Consider the following 19,549-nt stretch of genomic DNA (forward strand, 5'->3'; position numbering starts at 1 on the left):
AAATAAATTGTGAAATTATATACTTTCTAGCTACTAGAAAATCTGAAAATAAAATGAAGGGACTGTAATCCATTAATGAGATTACTTTAATAAATTCTGAAGTAATTGGCATGTTAACTGCAGAAGTACAGCAGAACCTTAAACTTAATTGCATGAAAGCAAGTCAAAGTGAATTCATTGAAATGGGTTTCCAAGCGGATCTACAATTACTTTTATGTTTTAGTTAAGGTATATTGTCAACTCTTTAGAAAAGCAGATATTTAAACTCTCCAATTAAAAAAATAATCATTTGGAACTCCTAAAATTGCTTTACTTTTCAAAGTAAATTCCCCAATTTATTTTTATTTCCATCAGTGACCTTCCACACTGTATGTATGCATAACAAAGAACTTATTCAACTTCTGTCCCATTTACATGCTATACTTCTTCTGGTAAAGAAAGCACTATAAGAACCAGTGATTCCCATGGGAATTTTCACAGATAAATACAATACAAAAAGAAGAATTGTTTTTCCATAAAATTTAAGAGTCTTTAATTGAGGTGCAAGAACTGCTTCATAAATTCGTAGGTGGTGAAGGCGACAGCCTGTGAAGGAATACACCGAATATAATTCAGGGATAATCCTCGGTATAATCCTCTTCGTATTCCATGATTTCCATAAACATACTTCAGTGTCTGTACCATTGTACTAGAAACAGAACAGAGTAAATTTTAATATTCTTGAAATGAAAGCTTTACTATTTGCTTTCAATAATGTTTTAAAAAGCTAGAAACTACTACACAGTATTTGAATTTTACAAACTGGTTACTAAAAATGGCTACAAAATGTTTTCACTTGTGCAGCACAGGAAATTGGAACTAGGGGGAAAAGCAAGGTGGTTGTTAAAAGGAGGATGCAAAACTTTGTCAAGTTGTGGATTAGGTCTCTTTGTTAACATATGGAAAGGACATAAGAAATATAGCATGCAGAAAAGGCACAAATATTTGTTGCTTTAGATTGAAAATCCAACCGTCCCACATCTCCTACTTACGAACTAGGACAGAATCCACCATAACAAGCAACACAATCCACCAGGAAGTCTCCCGGAAAAGTTACACAGAAATTAGTAAAAATTGCATAGAGCACTACCCAAAAATGTAAAATTTCTGGAAAATTTGGAGTCATGAGGAAAAAGTTTATTCCCTTAGGAAATCTATGCAATATTCATTTTCTTATCTGACCTGTACTGTAACAAAATGTATTATTTATAAAGTAATAAACCAGTAAGATTGTTGTATTTGGCATATTTATGAAATTTACAGAGCAATTCTATCAATGCTTCCTCAGATCCAGTTATCTTAATGGAGCTCACTCCCAGGTAAATGCATACTGTATAGGGTTGCAACCTCAAAAAGCATAACTGCCTTAGTTTTGTAGCAGGCTGTTTCTTGTCAGCAATTTAAAGAGAGAGATGAAAACAGGATGTGAGGAATAGTCTATGGGAAGTCCTGGGCCTTCACATCCACATCAATCAATCAATCAATCAATCGCTTTCCACAAAACATCCTGAAGCAATTTAACAATAAAAACCTATTTTAAAAGTTCAAGTCTGATAATGATTAGGACAAAAATCACCAAAGGCTTGTTAAGGACTCTAGCCATAATGCATCAAGAAGTCTTCATTTCTAATTTGTGGCCTGTGGCTCAGAGCTGCTATTCTGCAACCCCAGAATGCATACTAGACCAGTCATTTGTGGCAGCCACTTCTCCTTAAGTCACAGTTGAACTGCCTCTGATAGGCACAACATAATGAACTGTTAAATCATTTTGGAGGGGTGGAAATGCAATGGTAAGCCTGTTTCAGGACTGTATCACTTTAAACGGCAGATGGGATTTGATTGAAGGGACTGAATCTCAATTCTATGTGCATGTTATATGGAAGAACCAACCGGCATTTCGGAAGACGAGAATTCTTCCTGACATGCCAGTTATGTATGGAGACGCCACCAACTGTTATGTGAATGAATCCCCACCTGTAGTCTGAAGGGACACAGTCCAGAAATCGGCTTACACCTCTTTCATCTGCTGTTTTTGAAAACTTGGGTCCACTATGGTTCACATAGTGACACAGCCTATTAAAAACTGACAAAATCCCATCTCTACATCAAGGATAAGAAGTGATGGAAGGAAACTGATGCATTAGGATCATACACTGAGAACAAATCTCTACCCACTTTTTTTGAATGTACCACTGTAGAAATTTGCCAAAATGCATCCTTGGCTGGTATAAATTTCGTAACTTTGCAAATAATATATATCTTTTAACCAAAGGACAAGAAAAGGATGCTAAAATTGTAAAGAGCTATTATAAAGTAGCAGAATAAGATATCAGTTTTCAATTTCATTTAAGGCACCAAACTAAACTTACAGGCACTTTTCGGACTCCGGAAGTATTGCTCCCAACTGCATTCGTCTACGTGTTACATCAAGAGGATATCTGGGAAGAAAAAGATGGGTTTTTCCCCCAAAACAAGCTCTTTGTGTTGAACTTACATTATTTTGTTGTTTGTTTTTGTTTGTGCGTTGTTGCTTTTTTCTTTGTGTGTATTGTCTGCTTTTTTGTTGTTCAATAAATTAAAAATTAAAAAAAAACCCCACAGTGCTGCAAGTATTTGCACAATGAAGTACAGTTAAAGGAAATTCATATGAGAAATAAGAACTGTGTGGAACATATGATGGTGTCTTATACAGAATCAGATCATTAGTCCACCTATCCCAGTATTAACGTATTTACTCAAATGTAATGCACACCTTTTTGGGCCGAATTACATCACGAAAATTAGGGTGCACATTAGATTTGATGGTGCATTTACATTCGCCAGCAAATAATTTTTTGGTTTCAAGGTTTGCATTAGATTTGATGGCACATTAGATTTGTGTAAATACAGTATCTACTCTGACTAGAATCAGCTCTCCTAGGTCTCAGGCAAAAGTATTTCCTAGCTCCAATGTCAAAGGTCTTTAGAAAGGAGATGCTGAGGATAGAGCCTATGATTTTTTTGCATTTTAAGCACGAACTGTTTTTACAGAACTATGAGCTTCTTTACATTAGGGTTTCCTTTACAAGGAAATAGGAGATTCAAGTTTATGCTACTTAAAATTATCAGAAAAATAAATACAAAAATCAAACAAATATTAAGAACTACAGGATGTATTCAGTTTCATAGAAATATAATCTCTGAAGTTAAACATGGTTTGTGTAAAAACAAGGTTTAAGGCTCAAAACAGAAGGCTACAATCCAGCCCAAATTAAGCATTTAAGTCCCTCGTATTCAGCTCTCTCAATGAAAGCACATGCTTACACCTCCTTTACTGACACCATAGTAACTAACTTTGTCCCAACAAAGTCCCAATATTTTAAAGGACAAAAAAATGTAACATACCTGCCCATCACACAACTAAACATATTATATGTGAAAAGGAGATGCCAGGGGAAAAATAATGGAACTCATTGGCATCAAGTTGTGTGGAACACCTTTGCAGCTCATTTTTTAAAAATTTCTGACTTATAATATTTAAAGCAGCATCTAAAATTCTTAACACCCTGTACTGCCAGTGTGGTTTAGCAGTTAGTGTTACATAAGAGCCAGATTCAAATCCTCACTCAGCCATGAAACTCATTGGGTGGCCTTGGGTCAGTCATTAATTCTCAGCCTAGCCTACCACACAGGGCTGTTGTGAGGATAAAATGGGGAGAGAACTGTTATTTATGCTACCATGAGCTCCTTGGAAAAAAAGGAATGATAGGTAAGGAATCAGAGAAATGTGTTTTAATTTTCTCAGTCTAATACTTAAACTGAGAAAATTAAAATACATTTTAAAGCGAATGCCAGCCTATGTAATTCATAAATACTATACTGGGGAAAAACATTTATTGTATGTTACAATACATATTTACTGTGCAATCCTAAACATTTCTACTCAGAAATAAGTCCCACTGAGTTCAATAGGGCTTACTCCTAGGCAAGTGGGAATAGGATTGTAGCCTTATTTAGGTTTGTTTTACTTTCTCATGTTTAAAGTTGGATTTTGAAAACCCTTCCTTGGAAAACAACACGTTCTGGGGTCTAGCTTTTTAGTATTTTTATTCTATTTGTACACTGCTCTTACATGGGACTTCTAGTCACTGATCAAGTGCAGATCGACTTGGCTTAGCAAATTGGTAGTATGAGGTACTCCAACCATTCTCTGATCCTCCCAGAGGTTTAATTTGACAACTATACAAGTTATTATGACTCACATTATCACTGCTGTATAAAGATTATGATTTTCCAACTTCTAGCTGGAATAGTACAGTTTTACTAAATTGACAGAGAAAGCAGTTGCCTAATGGACTGCACTCTTATCAATAAACAAACTGATCAGTTCAAATGTTTTTGAAGGAAGTCATAATGAATAAAAGCTATGTCTAGGTCTACAACTCAAGAGTTGCAGCCTTCAAAAACTTTTGCAGAATGCAATATGCTGTCAGCAGCATCTATCATCATCATGACTATCGGCAGCAACAGCAGCAGCCTAAGGTTCCACGGTGGATTACAACAATTTAAGATACAATATAAAAAACAGTTTGAAACCTTAAAAATGCAATCACAAAACATAGGGTGAGACCTGAAAATAGATATCTCTGGTGTCAAATGCCACAATATACTGTTCTTTACTATTAAAGTATGAAAGTTTCTTTTTGCCTGGGGCATTATTGCCCCATTTTAAATTGAGCAATAGGCTTTCTTCCCATACCACAAAGGTGTGGCTGATGCCTTAGATTATGACGAAATAAAAATTTCATGATTTCCAAGGTAGGAATTTTGTTTACTTACAATACTAATGCAAGCTATCCTAACAATTCAGTGCAGTAAAATACTAGAAAAACTTACGATATTGTCTGTGCTATTGCTCCAGCTATGCCACCACACAGCAAATTTACATGAGTTTTCAAAACTAAGACATCAGGATTATCTAAGCAAGGCTTCCCAAGCAGGGTAGGCGCTTGGGCAAGTCCCACACTCTTTAAGGTACCAAAGGTAAAAAATGAGAAACCTGAAAGGGAAAAATGTAACTTTAATGGAAACCTGAAAGGGAAAAATGTAACTTTAATGGAAACAATACCACAACAAGCTACATCAACAACAAAGGCACAATCCAACCAAAGGCTAAGCACAGTTAAAACTCATATATAAAAAGGAGTGTAGAGCTTGCACCAAGCTCTTTCCTCATGGAGGAAAAAAATCAATGATACTTATCAGAGCTTTCCAAACTGTGTCACAACACCAGTGTGTTGGCTGAAGTGTGTAGGTATGTCACATGAATGCTCCCTGTGCTCCTCCCAGGGCTGGAAAGGGGTGAGTTTAACCTCTGGTTTGCTAGTAAAACTGTGTTACTGTGTCATGAAAAGTCTGTCACCAACATGAAAAGTCTGGAAAGCTCTCTTAGCCCTAGCTGAGTCACATCTTCTCTGTTTGAGGATAGTCACATTGTGAAATTGTTTTCAAGTATGTATTGAAGAATCAATCTTCATTTTTTTTATCACTTGCATCTGACACCAACACCGCAATCTGGCACAAAGTATCCGGGATGTGGGAATTATGTTGGGACGTGTATTTTCAGAGTTTTAATTGGGGTGTGTGGTGCACCAGGCACCACAGTTTCTATGGTGCTTTGAAGAGACCTCGAGGCTTGCCTCAAAGTAGCACCTCGGGAACCGAAGCATGTACAGTGGTACCTCAGGTTACATACGCTTCAGGTTACATACGCTTCAGGTTACAGATTCCGCTAATCCAGAAATAGTACCTCGGGTTAAGAACTTTGCTTCAGGATGAGAACAGAAATCGTGCTCCGGCGGCGCAGCGGCAGTGGCGGCCCCATTAGCTAAAGTGCTGCTTCAGGTTAAGAACAGTTTCAGGTTAAGAACGGACCTCCGGAATGAATTAAGTACTTAACCCGAGGTACCACTGTAAATGTGTGTGTGAGGAGAGAGAGAGAGAGAGAGAGAGAGAGAGAGAGAGAAGGAAGAAGCATGTGTGTATGGAAGAAGGAGACCATGTGCATATACAGAAGAGCAGGGGGCCAAATATGGAGGAAGGAGTTTGATGGTAAATAGGATAGGGCAAGAATGGGTAACTATGGGCTGAGAAACTTTGCAGGGGAGTAGTTGTGGTAAACGAAATAGCAAGCAGAAGGAAGGTTGGTAAGCTCTGGCTAAAGGGAACCAGTCTGAGAGAGAGTTAAGGGGGGAGGACAGGAGGTTGTCTATGGGTAATTTGCACAGTGGAAAGTCAGAAAGAGGTGCTATACTAAGCAACAGGGCAGGTAAGGTTCCTACCTGCCAGAAATTAAGAAGGGTGACAGGAATCCTGAACCCAAATAAAAAATAAATAGGTGCCTAAGGATGAGAAGAGTTCTATCTTTACTTTGGAAGAGTGAGGGGCTCAGCAAGGAGATCTAATGATAAGAACCAGGCTGGGGTTCTTGAAGGCACTTAGTACTGATAGGCAGGTGAGAAAAACTTCACACGGGTGTTATGGGGAAGAGTTAAAATGCTTCTGGAAAGGAAATGAATATGTAAACGCCTTTCAGTCTATTCTAGGTGCAGTGAAACATGTATTGATATTAGAAAACTACCGTATTTTTTGCTCTATAAGACTCACTTTTTCCCTCCTAAAATGTAAGGGGAAATGTGTGTGCTTCTTATGGAGCGAATTCAGGCTGCGCAGCTATCACAGAAGCCAGAACAGCAAGAGGGATTGCTGCTTTCACTGCGCAGCTATCCCTCTTGCTGTTCTGGCTTCTGAGATTCAGAATATTTTTTTTCTTGTTTTCCTCCTCCAAAAACTAGGTGCGTCTTGTGGTCTGATGCGTCTTATAGAGCGGAAAATACGGTGCCTTCCCCACTACAAATGAAAGAAAAAAGTGATAGGAGATACTCAAAATCAACACCAGCTGTCAAGACAAAAGGTAACAGGAACTGTACAATTGGTTTCAGAATTGAGGAATATACAAGTGCAGATAGATTGGTGCAAAAACAACCCCTATAAATACTAGAATGCATAGTGGAATAGATGTCAAGATCACCGCTTAAAATTCAAAGAAAAAAGAGACTCCATGTGGCTATAAGACTGCATATTTCCATTTTTGTTAACAGTCTGTAATAGTTGGTTACTTTACCAGTGATTTTGTTCTTATGCAGATCTTTCAGACTGTTAGGACAACTAAGGACAGTCAGTAGAGCATTTTATAGATGGTTCTCAGTGTACATCTGTACTAGTTGGGGGGGACCGTTCCACAAACAAGTCACTATAATTATATAATAAATCCCCGGCAGCAACCTTCTCTATGCAAATCCTAGCACCACTTAACATGTGCAATTTTTATTTTAACAGCAGCAATGTGAACAGTTTTGCAAATCAAAATTAAACACCAAGAGGTTCACTGGGAAAGACTCTCATTCAAGTTCAACTCACCTGCATATGGAGCCATTCCTACAACTGTTGGCGTAAGCCCTCGATAAAATCCTTGCAAGCCACCTTCCTTTTGGAGTAAGCCAATGATGAAAAGAACAAACAAACAACAAATATTTAATTGCACTGAGTACAAAGTGTACATACATTAGATTAGAGTGATGTTTTGCACAGGGAAATGAAATCAGCCTTTTGCTTTTGGTCAGGTTTTTTCTTTTTTAAGATGTCTCTTTATAAGCAAATTTTGTGATCTGATCCAAACTTTCAGGGACAAACCCAGTTGTGGATCTCAGTGTCCAACATGAATAATGGGGGTGGAGTTGCTCCTGGAGGCACACAGGTATACCTGGAGATACACAGGTATACATATTTATTAAGCATGTGTGCACCTAGTTTAGTGCTCTGAGGCAGCCTCACTGCTATGAAACTCTCTCCCAAAAAGACAAAACTGTGTCTTCTATTGTACTTCCAAAGAGTTGATGACTTAAATATGCTTTTTTTTTACTATTGCATGCTTTTGTTCTGTTTGTTTTGCCGATTTTGCTGTTTACTGGGAATGATTTTATTTGTTACTATGATTTAGGGTGCATTCTAGGGCACAGCCACACAAGAGGGCTGACAGATAATCGCAACATTTAAAATATAAATGTTTCTATTGTTTTATTTTGTGAACCACTATCAAATCTCATGAGCAGTATCATTTTCAAAACTGTATTTTTCACTCTGCCACTCTTCTCCCAATATGCAGCTATCAACATCTACCCACAAACAGCAGAACAGAGTGAGAGATGTTTACACAGAACAGCTGTTTCAAGATCCTTAAAAGCTTGTTTTTTTAAAAAAATTGTTAGCCTCAGAAACCAGCAACACAATAGCGCTAAAACAAAAGAGATAAACAAGCTACCTTCGTATAAATGGTCTTGAATGCATGAATAATTCCAGTGTATGTGTGATCCCCTTTTACTTGGAATGCCAGACGTGCTCTCACCATGTCAAGAGGGTAAGTGCAAATTACTGCAGTTATACCTTTAAAACACCAAAAAAACACAAATACGACCTGAACTGGGCAACACAGTTGTGACATGCCAATATCAAGAACATCGCTAACAGAAAACCACAAAGGGTCCTTTAAATAGAGGGTGGTTTTTTAAATTCAACCTTGTTTTCACATTTGGAGGCTTATAAGTAACTTCTCCAAAGAGTTGGGAACACAGATAATTTTTATGCAAGTAACATGCTAAAGTCAGGGAGGCTGCACACAGGAATGAATGATGTTATGCAGAACTTTCAGGAATCAGTTAAGTCACAGACACTCTGGTTAAGAACTAAGCTGCTTCCTTAAAATCACTGCAACTTAGAAAAAAAGGAATGACACTTTTAAAATGTGCATGTTTCATATGCTTAAACTAGCACACTATCCCCACTCCACCCCAGGAAATGAAGCCAGCATAACCATATGTGTTTGGTACTTTTTCCTGCTTTTGCATTTGGAAGGCTTAAATCCCTTTGTTCTCAAAATGCCTGGGATGAAGGGCACTTGTGTTTTGAATAGCTGAAATCATGTTTTCCCCTCTGCTTCAGTCTAGTTGTTTTTTCCTTAAAGGAGACTAAGGCAATTATCCACCAATGAAGAGTTACTACCAAGATTTGAATTACACAAGACTCAGGAAATCCAGGGTGGAAAGTTTTCCCCATAATGTTTATCTTTGCTACTTTGAAAAGACGCATTACAACAGACTTTTCTTGGCACCCCCCCCCAATAGCCTTGATGCAAAGGAATTCCCCCCCCTAGTGCTAGAAGGATGACTATTGGGGGGGGGTGATTTTATGCGTCTTTGCTTCTCAATTTGTGTCTTTGCTTCTCAATTTGTTTTGTGTTAATTTATGCACTGTGACTTGCTTTCGTTTTTTAACTGACTAGAGTTTAGAAATTAATTATTATAATTGTTAAGAGTGAATTTCTGTTTATTATTTGCTGATATTTTATTTTATTGTGTAGTATTATATTCTAATGGGTTACTGAATACTACTTTATTTGATACAAGTCTATTTTAAAGTTATGTTTAATTCTGACATTTTTGTATTGGATCAAGTTGTTAATAAGTTGTGAGATCTTTGTTGTTTCTTCAGCTTGTACACCAACTTGTGTACAGTAATAAAGAAAGGCAGTATACAAATTAAAAGTGAAATGAAATACAAAACCTAAAATTCACATTCAGATTGCACATTTCAGTGTGTTTTTATTCTTCCTTCCATATTAATATTATCCAGGCCACTCTTGCAGTATACCTAAAAATATGAAGACTGTTGTTCATTTCTTATATAATACATTAGATTTACATCTGCACTAGATGTGCCCTGCCAGCTAGACCAGGAAAGGTGTTATTGCTACCCCATAATCTCTTGGCAGTGAATTTCCCTATTTCTTTCTCCTTTTTATTTCTCTCTCTTACCCCTTTCTATTCCTCAGATTACACATAAATTTCAGAGACCATAAATATGTAGTTCCTTGTGAAATTATTTCCACGTGTTGCAGTTTTGTGTACTGTATGTAGAGGGAAAAGATGCTCTTACCAACTATTTCAATCCATGAGGATTATGATGTAGTTAAAATAGACGTCAGGAGCATTTACCTTGTTATGATGCCTGACAAACTATAATTGGGGTGGGGAGATATTTCTCCCTGTTTAATACTAGCACTCAAGAATACCCAAATGAAATTGATTAGCAATGGACTTGGGAAAGATGAAATCCAAGTATTTCATCATGCAAGACATCTTAAATGGCTTTTTAAAAAGGTCGCAGGTTCGACTTCCGGGTTGACGCGATCGGTCTAATGGCGGATTCCCTCCGAGCTCCGGAGGGAATCGGCTCCGCTGAAGACGGGTCTTGCCGCGCCGGCGACGCGGGGACCCTCAGAAACCACAGGTGCTGATACCTGTGGACTTGGTGACTCAGTGGGCACCTTAAGCGCCCTCCTCGACAATCGAAGAGCCTTTTTAAAGGCTGCGGAGAGGGTACGAGGAGCGGCGTGGTGCTGGGAGTAGACCGCTACTTCAGTGGAGTGAAGCCGCAAGCCATTGCCGGAGAGCGTCAACTTTCTTCCCGATATTTGGATTGGAAACAAATACCCCGTGAGTAAAGGAAATTCGGACTTTAAAAGAAATTTATACCTTTAATCTGGAACGAACGGGGGGATGTGCTAAAGGGAAGTCCGCACCCCTCTGCATACAGACAATTTGAAGCAAGGAGCGAAAATCTAAGATCGGAAAAAAATCTCGTGTCTTTTGAGACTGACAAGAGATTCCATTAATTTGTGAGAATAAGTTTTTATTTCTTTTTAAGTTGTGCTGGAGGGAAGAGGCGAATTTTGAAAACTTTTGTGTACCCCCCCCCGGATCCGGGAGCGTCCTGCATCAACCTAGCGTGAAAGAACAAGAGTTTGACAGCTGTCAATTGAGCTGTCAAACGGTTGGATAAAGATAAGAACTGTATCACTTTGTATCTCTCTGGTCTAAAGGTGTTACATTCAACTAGAAGTGGTTGGAAACAAAGTAAATAACAGGGTAAAAGACTGTTGGTAAAGAACTTTGAACACTGGCAATCCCCCTAGGGGGAATTAGTGACATTACAATGGCTGCAGAAGGAAAATTACTAGCAGAAATAGAAAGAGCCTTTTTTCTCGTGGGAACCTTACAAGAGCAGGCTATGCTTATGGACAAACAACTCACGACCTTGATTTCTAAAACAAGCAACCCTGCTGATGGAGCTAAGGATTTGTCTGTGAAAGACTCTGCAGCCGAACCAGAAAAGATATATTTGGAGCTGGTGGAAAAGGAGATTGGAGGGGAAGAAGTACAGATAAAAATTTTTGAACAGGAACTTATGCTGTCAGGGAACAAAGAAGTCTTTTGGATTGGAAATTATGAGAGGAGAAAAGCAAAGGAGGAAGTTGCCGGATACTATGGAATATTGGAAGCCAAAAGAGCAAAGAAACATAACTGGGACTTCCTCCTCTTTTCTGGCCTTGATGATTTTGAATTTGGGGGGCCTTTGGCCGAACCTTGGCAGCAGGTTTCTTCAATTAAGCTTGATCTGAGAGAAGTTGAAGTGACTGTGACAGACACCCCTCGAGATCTGAAGACCAACAAAAAGGACTACCAACAGAATAGACAGAGAGAGACTGAAAGAGATTTAAAGGCCTCTGATGTGAGGAATCCGGGCTAGGAGTTTCATGGGAGGATAGTTATTTGGGAAGGGACAGATACCTGGGCAGGGAGGGAGGGGGAAAAACAGAATTTAAAAATTTTATGTTTATTGGGTTTTGCAATTTGGATTTATATTTTAATACAAAAAAAAGGGAAATTTATGGTATAAGAACCTTGATCGATCTTAGAAAAAGGATCTAATATATATAAGAGAATGGGATAATAAAATTGGGCCTAACAAAAAGAATTAAGTTTAAACATGATAAGAATAGGTTTAAGGAGATGAATAAGAACTTGCTGAATTAAAGTTGGAAACTGGGATGTATGGGGGGGGTGGGGGGAAGTCAGGGAAAGAGGGTTAGGAAAGTAAGGTTATGAAAGTATTTTTGTGTGCTTTTCTTTGTTTTGTATGTGTCTTTATAAAATGTGAAAATCCAATAAAAATTTATTTAAAATAAATAAATAAAAAGGTCGCAGGTTCGAGCACCACGTGGATAAAGGGATTCCTGCACTGCAGGCGTTTGGACTAGATTGACCCTCGTAGTCCCTTCCAACTCTACAATTCTATGATTCTATGATCTATTTTATTAACTTTAACTGATTAAAGACAACAGCCTTTAGCTTGGACTTTGATTACTAAACCGCAATTTAAAGATTGGCAAGCAAAACAAAAGAATAGTTAAATATACATAAGAAGGAAATACCTGCCATGGATCCAGCCATTAACCGGTGAATATGCCCAGAAATGCCAAGCTTCTGCTTTATCATCTATGAAAAGATCAAATTTATAGAGTGAATAAACAATAATCCTTCAGCACACTTTAAGTGAGCTTCACTGGTCAGTAGATTGAAAACAAACACCAATGGTTTAATGCTTTTGACTACATTTTAAATAACAGCCTCAACTACTTTAATATATTTCTAATTTAATTTATATCTCACCCTTCCTCCCAAAGGCAACCAGGGTGGTAAAACAACACCATTATATTTATTTTATTTTAAGGTATCTATATACAAGTGATATCTTAATAAACTATTTTCATTTTGGTTTATGTTATAGCAATGCCAGTTCTTGCTGTCTGACAATACTACAGTCTTATTTTTATTTTATTGGTTTTATTTCAGTAATGTATAAACAACTGCCAGTTTCCTGTAGTGCTAGGATTTGTCATAACTTGCTTTCTTTCCATAGATCAGAAGTTGTTTCAGGCCTGGGAGAGCCTTTTGAAATCAAAGAATCTTGCAGGCACCACAAAGTACCCATTACACAGAAAACCTGGCAATGCTCAGACAAAACAACTAAACCACCTCAAAAAAATAAAACAAACAAGAAAGCAGGCAACATCCCCAAAGCAGACAATCCTCCCATTTAAACAAACAAGGGAAAAAGTCCCCAAAACCTTAATTAAATAATGAGAGACGTAAGAGACTTGGCAGTTACCAAGGGGGCATCTGATGGGCACCACTTTGGGGGCTCCAATTTCTGATTTTGATTTTTTTGCAATGTCTTACAAAAGAAAAGTTTTGATTAAGGTGAACACAGCGCATCAAATATGGGGGGGGGATGCATCATATCCTTCGACAGCTAATTGTCTTTTTTTTCTTTTGCTACTTAGGAGGGTTTTTTTGTATGTTTGAAAAATGCGTTGCAATTCTGCAAACCTCAGGATTCCCCTCCACCCCACCCCTCGTTTCTTTACTAAGTTCCTAAGTGCACAAATAGCAGTGATTCCATATCCCCAATAGCTGGGAAAAGCCTTCATCGATCTATAGCAGAGGTTTTCAACCTTTTTGGGTCCACGGCTCCCTTGACCAAATACATTCTTGCTGCGGCACCCCTGTGGGGCTCAGGAGACCAGTTATGTCACCCCTTGCCTGCAGAGATGGCAGCCCCTCACCCCTTTTCAAACACCCTCCCTTGTGGAGTGTTCCCTCAGCCTTCTCTCCTCTCCCCCCCTCCTTGGGAGTCCCCAGGGTGCCACAGCACACTACAGTGGTACCTCGGGTTAAGTACTTAATTCGTTTCGGAGGTCCGTTCTTAACCTGAAGCACCACTTTAGCTAATGGGGCCTCCTGCTGCTGCCGCACCGTCGGAGCACGATTTCTGTTCTCATCCTGATGCAAAGTGCTTAACCCGAGGTACTATTTCTGGGTTAGCGGAGTCTATAACCTGAAGCATATGTAACCTGAAGTATATGTAACCCGAGGTACCACTGTAGTTGAAAACCACTGATCTACAGAAAGAGAAGCAGCCTGGCAGCTCTCCAGGTGCAGAGATTTCCAAAGGGTAAACTCCACTAAAGAAAAGGCTGTGCTGTATCTCAAACACTACTCATACATGCTGTTATCCATTTTATACCATATGTAAGCATTTGGGATAAACAGTTATTTAGAAATCGGTACAGTGGTACCTTGGTTTATGAACTTAATGCGTTCCAGAAGTCCGTTCTTAATCCAAAGCGTTCTTAAACCAAGGCATGCTTTCCCATAGCAGCGGGGGACTCAATTTACAAATGGAACACTTAAAAGGAAGCAAAACATGTTCTTATTCCAAGGCAAAGTTCACAAACCAAAACACACTCTTCCGGGTTTGCAGCATTCTTAAACCAAGTTGTTCATAAACTAAGCTGTTCTTAAACCAAGGTACCACTGTACTTGCATATTCCCCTGTTGCTCCATTTCATATCGAAGTCGGAAAGAGCCAAATTGTGCAGATTAGGTGATTTACATACAAAGACATATTTGACATTTTAATAATATATAGAATAGATTACATATTTATAGGTCAATAAATGTCCATAATGTAGAGAGGGTAACTGGTGTTAAGAAATTCAACAAGTTTTATGCAACTCATAATATATTTCAATTAATACAAGTGATGTCCGACCACAAAATGCTGTGGTATATCCTGAGGCCCCTAACAGGAGTGCTTTTTCTTGCCGCTCCTCCTTTAATTTCTCTTGCTGGGCTCAAGTTTATTTGGCCTCACTCAACCCATCGTTACTGTTATACTGTTCAATTTTAGTTTTTAATTAAACTTGCAGAGGTAATAGTCTTGATGTTTACAGCATAAACATAAAAAACTAGAAGTAATTGCACTACTCAAATCACTATTTTGGGGGGAAAGAAACAAGGCAACTGGCAGTTATACATAATAAATATGTCAATTTATACATATTAACCAACCACAGATAGTACAGCTGACATCAGGGAAGTTAAATGCAGCTACCTTTTTATACTGGCCAAATGCTGTAAACTGAATTGCACCATATGGAAATATTCTAATCATCATTGCTCCATTTCCTTTATAGAATCCCAGGTAGCCCTCCTTTTTGGGAACAGCACGCAAGGTAGAGATCACGCCTGTGATGAATAAAGAATGAAAACAAGAAGAAAATGATCAGACAACCAACAGAAAAGTGATAGCTAAATGATCCAACAAAGTACAACAAGATTTTATCATAAGATAAACAGCATGTTCAGGAAGCTGGGCAGGAGGAATGATAGAAACAGGCTGAAAGAACCGAAAAGTGAAGAGAAATGGTGAGTGGACAAATGAGAGACTTAATCAAAATTTCTATAAACAACCCCCCGAAACAGTAACTGGAGGAAGAAATAAAAAGGGAAAGTCGGATCTCAAAACTTGGGAGGAAGGAAAAATGACATCTGATAATGGCATATAAACAGTGGAGGAGGACTTTGCTCAAACGGTCTCTGCTGATATTTACTCAGCCTCACCTAATTTCTACAAACCTTGCTGTGTTCAGGGACACATGTAGTTAGAATGTTTGCAAGCCTGCAACAAATACACCCTCAGCATGCTAGAATCAAATAAAAAGATTGCATTTTCATTCCACTTACGGTACCTTCCTACAGAAAACCCTCTGTTTTTAGTTTATGCACACAAGTGCTATATCAGATTTTCTTAGCAACATTCCCCATTCTCTCAGACACATACCAAACTAAACACCTGTTAAGGGAATATTCACTGACTGCAGTTTCTATCAGCATATGTATTTAAAAATAGGGTTTGTTTTAATCTACTTATTTAAATGGGGCTCCTTTTTAGTTAATCAAAACATTTTAAAACTAATCTAACAAATTATAATAAACACAGAAGCATTCTTTTTTTTGGGGGGGGGGGGCTACATTATACCATATTGGAAATTTGGACAAAGTAATATCATATTAGGATCTCCTAATATAGAGTGTCCTTAGAATTTCTTTCATCACATTGTGCTAAAACATTTACCAATTTCAGCTAAACTTGGCAATCAAGTCAAAGTGTGTGCAAACTAGGGGTTTGCCTCTCTTCTCTCAATCTTACATAGTATCGTATTTACTTGAGTATAATGTGCCATCGAATCTAATGTGCACCACAATTTTCAGAACCTTGAAACCAAAAAAAGGATTTGCTGGCGAATGTAAATGTGCCACCAAATCTAATGCGCACTTAATTTTCTCAATGTGATTTGGCCAGAAAAGGTGCACATTAGATTCAAGTAAATATGGTAAGTACAACTATGTTCACTCCTTGGTAAGTAAAATAACTCAAACTCAATGGGATTTTCCAACATCCATGTGAGGTCAGTGACAATGTGCAGTTGGAGAGGAGAATGAGTGAAGTCCCCACAGCTGAGGGCCTCAGACAAGGCTACTGGTAATCATACTAAGCCAATGTTGATTCTGTCATACAAAATGGGGGAACAAATGAGAGAAGCTTAACCTTAAAATATGGCATCATGAACATCTCCCCCATGCTTTTAAGAATGATCTGAATTTTTATTGGGTTTACTGGCTTCCATTCACTGTGCATCAGAATACAGGAGTCAAACTATATCTTCAATTTTTAAAGTGGACTGCAAGAGCAGAACTAGCACCATGGGTGTAGGCAAGGGTGGGTAGGATTCCCCCCCCAACAAAAGCCTGCCCCCCAATGTACTCTTTTGGGGGGTATTTTTACCTGTGATTTCCCCCCCAAAAATCAACTACTTTAGGGGGTGATCTCCTTAAAAAAACAGCAACTCAACTTTGGCTGCCCCCCCAAACAAAAATCTTGGCTATGCCCATGACTAGCACCATAAAAATAATAATAATGGAGAATCATGAAGAAGTGAGTTTCCAAATGCATGTTTAGGCTAAATGTGTGTTCCAGCTCTGAAAAGAATGCCTGGCAACATTAATTTTAAAGAAAGCCGGCCATTTTTATAAGGTGCTGCCAGTGACCATGTTAGGCCCAGCCAATTGATGTGTGATCACTGACACATGGGTCAGAACAGAGGAGTAAGGGAAACGGGCATAACGGGGGGCGGAGCGGGGGCGGGGGTAACAGGGCAGGGTGCACTTATATGCACTACATGACACACAGGGAGGGAGAATGGAACCCCCGCACAAAATGGTCACTGCCTGTATATCTAACCTGTGGAGAAAAAAAGAGTATCAACCCTATCTTTCAAATTCAAGGTTTGCAAAATTTAACTTTGAAATCTCATTGAAAAGCACAGGGATTAAACACAAATTTGCCTCCAAATGCTGTATTTGCTGACAATATTGCAGGAAACTGAAAATGAAATATACTTCCCTTACAAATACAAGAATGCAAAATACACGAAAACTGTCTTACCAAGATTTTTGTAATGACGATTATGGGCTTGTAACAAAATCTTTACTCGATCCAATGGAGCAATGGTTGTTTTGGCACAGCATCCCGCAACACCTTTCAGAGACAAAAATGAACAACTCTGTTTGCTGACTGCCAAATGTTACAGCATGTCAAACATTCAGCAAGTTATTTTTAAAGTTTTATCTTTTCAAGGTTCATCCCATACCTGAAAAGCATGGCCTCCCTCACTCAGTGGGCATTATCTTCACTGGCAAAGTAGTCATGTTATGCAATCTATGCACAAGGTTTCCCATTCTGTTCCATTTTCTTTTAGCAACATAAAGCTGATTCATTGTACTATATATGCTCATGTTCATTTCCAGGAATGCCTTACCTTACGGTGGAGATTCTGTTTCCTAATATCTCCTCCAAGTTGTGAAAAACCTAACACTCCTGGTCATATGAACACAATAAAGAACCTTATGAAACCTTAACAGCAGTGTTTGCTACAACAGGACTACTCTTTTGAAATATGGGCATGTGATTCAGCAGACAGAGAACCCATTATAGGTATTGTATTTATTTAATTTATTGCAAGTATAGAGGTATCTTTGCCAAGTATATCAAGGCATCAAATACTTTTTTCATAAGGCTCACCAACTCCAGCCCTTCCAAATCAATCACTAAATGTTGGTACAGCTCAGCAGTAATTATGGATCAGTTCTTTTATAGTCAGTGGCGTAGCGTGGGGGGTGCAGGGGGGGCCGGCCGCACCGGGCGCAACATCTGGGGTTAGGGCAAATCCACGGGTTAGGGGGCGCAAATCCACGGGTTAGGGGGCGCAAATTACTTGCCTTGCCCCGGGTGCTGACAACCCACGCTACGCCACTGTTTATAGTATCTTCTTCTGTTAAAGGTCCACCTCCCACAAAGAAGTTGTATCAAGATGTTAACTCTCAACCATCACCATACCACCAAGCCTTATGCAGCATCTGTGCTGTATCATTCAACTTCCAAGTCAGATCAACTACAAATGATACAAAAGCTTGCAAGCAGTTTAGGATGCAATACAGTGGTACCTCCAGTTATTCTTTCCTTACCACTTTACAACTGTCATTTAAATAACCTTTGAACGTCAGATCTTTCAAGGTTAGGGGGGAAAGCAAGCTGCTGTCTTATACTTATTGTTGATTTTGCTTACAATTAATCTGATAACGATTATTAAGCAGGGTTCAAGATGTTTGCCTGTAGTACATTATGTCTCTTTCTTACCTAGGGAAGGGATACAGGTATGCATGTCAAGTTCTTAGGAAACGGACACTATCTTTCAGAGTTTCTTTAAGTCTGCCCTATCAGCTCGGTTCGATCTACTATTTATACCAAGAAAGCTCGGGGAGGAAGGAGGAAGGAGGACTCGGGGCAAAGCAGAGCAGAATCCGACCCCGGGACAGGTGTCGTGGCTATAAGTATAGCTTCTCCTTCAAGGAACAAGCTCCGCCTCGGTTCTCAACTCTACAGTAGGCAGCCTTGGAGAGCGACGAGAGCCTAAGACGCAGAGCAAACGGAGTCAAGGGCAACACGGTGGGCGCGTGTAAGCAAAAAACCCAAGACGAGCGTATCGTGGGAATTCCACGGATCAGAGTTAATGGGATTCCGAGCTTCCCTCGAAAAGGGAAAACGCAGCCGGGCGTCCAAAAACATAGATTTTTCTTTGGGGGGGGGGTCGTGCGAGCACCAAGAAGCCGCCGGCCCCCTCGCCTCGCCACCCCTGCCCGCCAAATAAAGAGGATTGTTCCGTGTTTACCTCCGGCGACGAGCGAGCGGAGCCAGTAGAAGTCCCTCCGCGCGGGCGACGAAGGCAGGCGGGGGCTGGGCCCCGCTGCCGCTGCCGCTGCCGCCGCCGCCTCCGTAGCCATCGGGCCGTGCTGGGTCCCTCGCAAGCGCAGGAGGAGCGGCAGGAGGAGGAAGCGGGAAGAGGGAGACGCGGCTGGGCTCGGCCAGCACCCAGCGTCTTCAGCACATGCTGCCGGGGTGGCTCTGCCTCCGCCCAGCCCGGCTGGGAGGCGGGGCTCGGCCGCGGACGCCGAGAAAGGAGAGGAGAAAGGGAAAGAGACCGGCCTCCTCGTACAGGCTCCTCTATCGGAGGCCTTGCAAGCCGGGGAGGAGCGTCTTCTCCCGCGCCCCGGGCATGGTGCGAGGGCCACGGCCTCCGGGAGCTGCTCGGCCAGGCCCGCGGCGGCGCCCC

At 39.9% G+C, this 19,549-nt stretch overlaps 1 protein-coding gene across 1 annotated transcript; it reads right to left on the minus strand.

The window, feature by feature from the left end:
• Positions 1–273: 273 nt before the first annotated feature.
• SLC25A16 (solute carrier family 25 member 16) lies at positions 274–19,364 on the minus strand. The gene is made up of 9 exons (XM_081861971.1): positions 19,109–19,364; positions 17,326–17,418; positions 14,932–15,065; positions 12,407–12,470; positions 8,399–8,520; positions 7,498–7,564; positions 4,915–5,077; positions 2,409–2,477; positions 274–688 (listed from the first exon to the last, which is right to left on the minus strand). The coding sequence occupies exons 1-9, from the start codon at positions 19,218–19,220 to the stop codon at positions 532–534; spliced, it is 981 nt and encodes a 326-aa protein (XP_081718097.1). The 5' UTR covers positions 19,221–19,364; the 3' UTR covers positions 274–531.
• Between the last annotated feature and the right edge of the window lie 185 nt (positions 19,365–19,549).

This window comes from Podarcis erhardii (genome assembly GCF_964252035.2).
Source record: "Podarcis erhardii genome assembly, chromosome: 5".
NCBI lineage: Eukaryota > Metazoa > Chordata > Lepidosauria > Squamata > Lacertidae > Podarcis > Podarcis erhardii.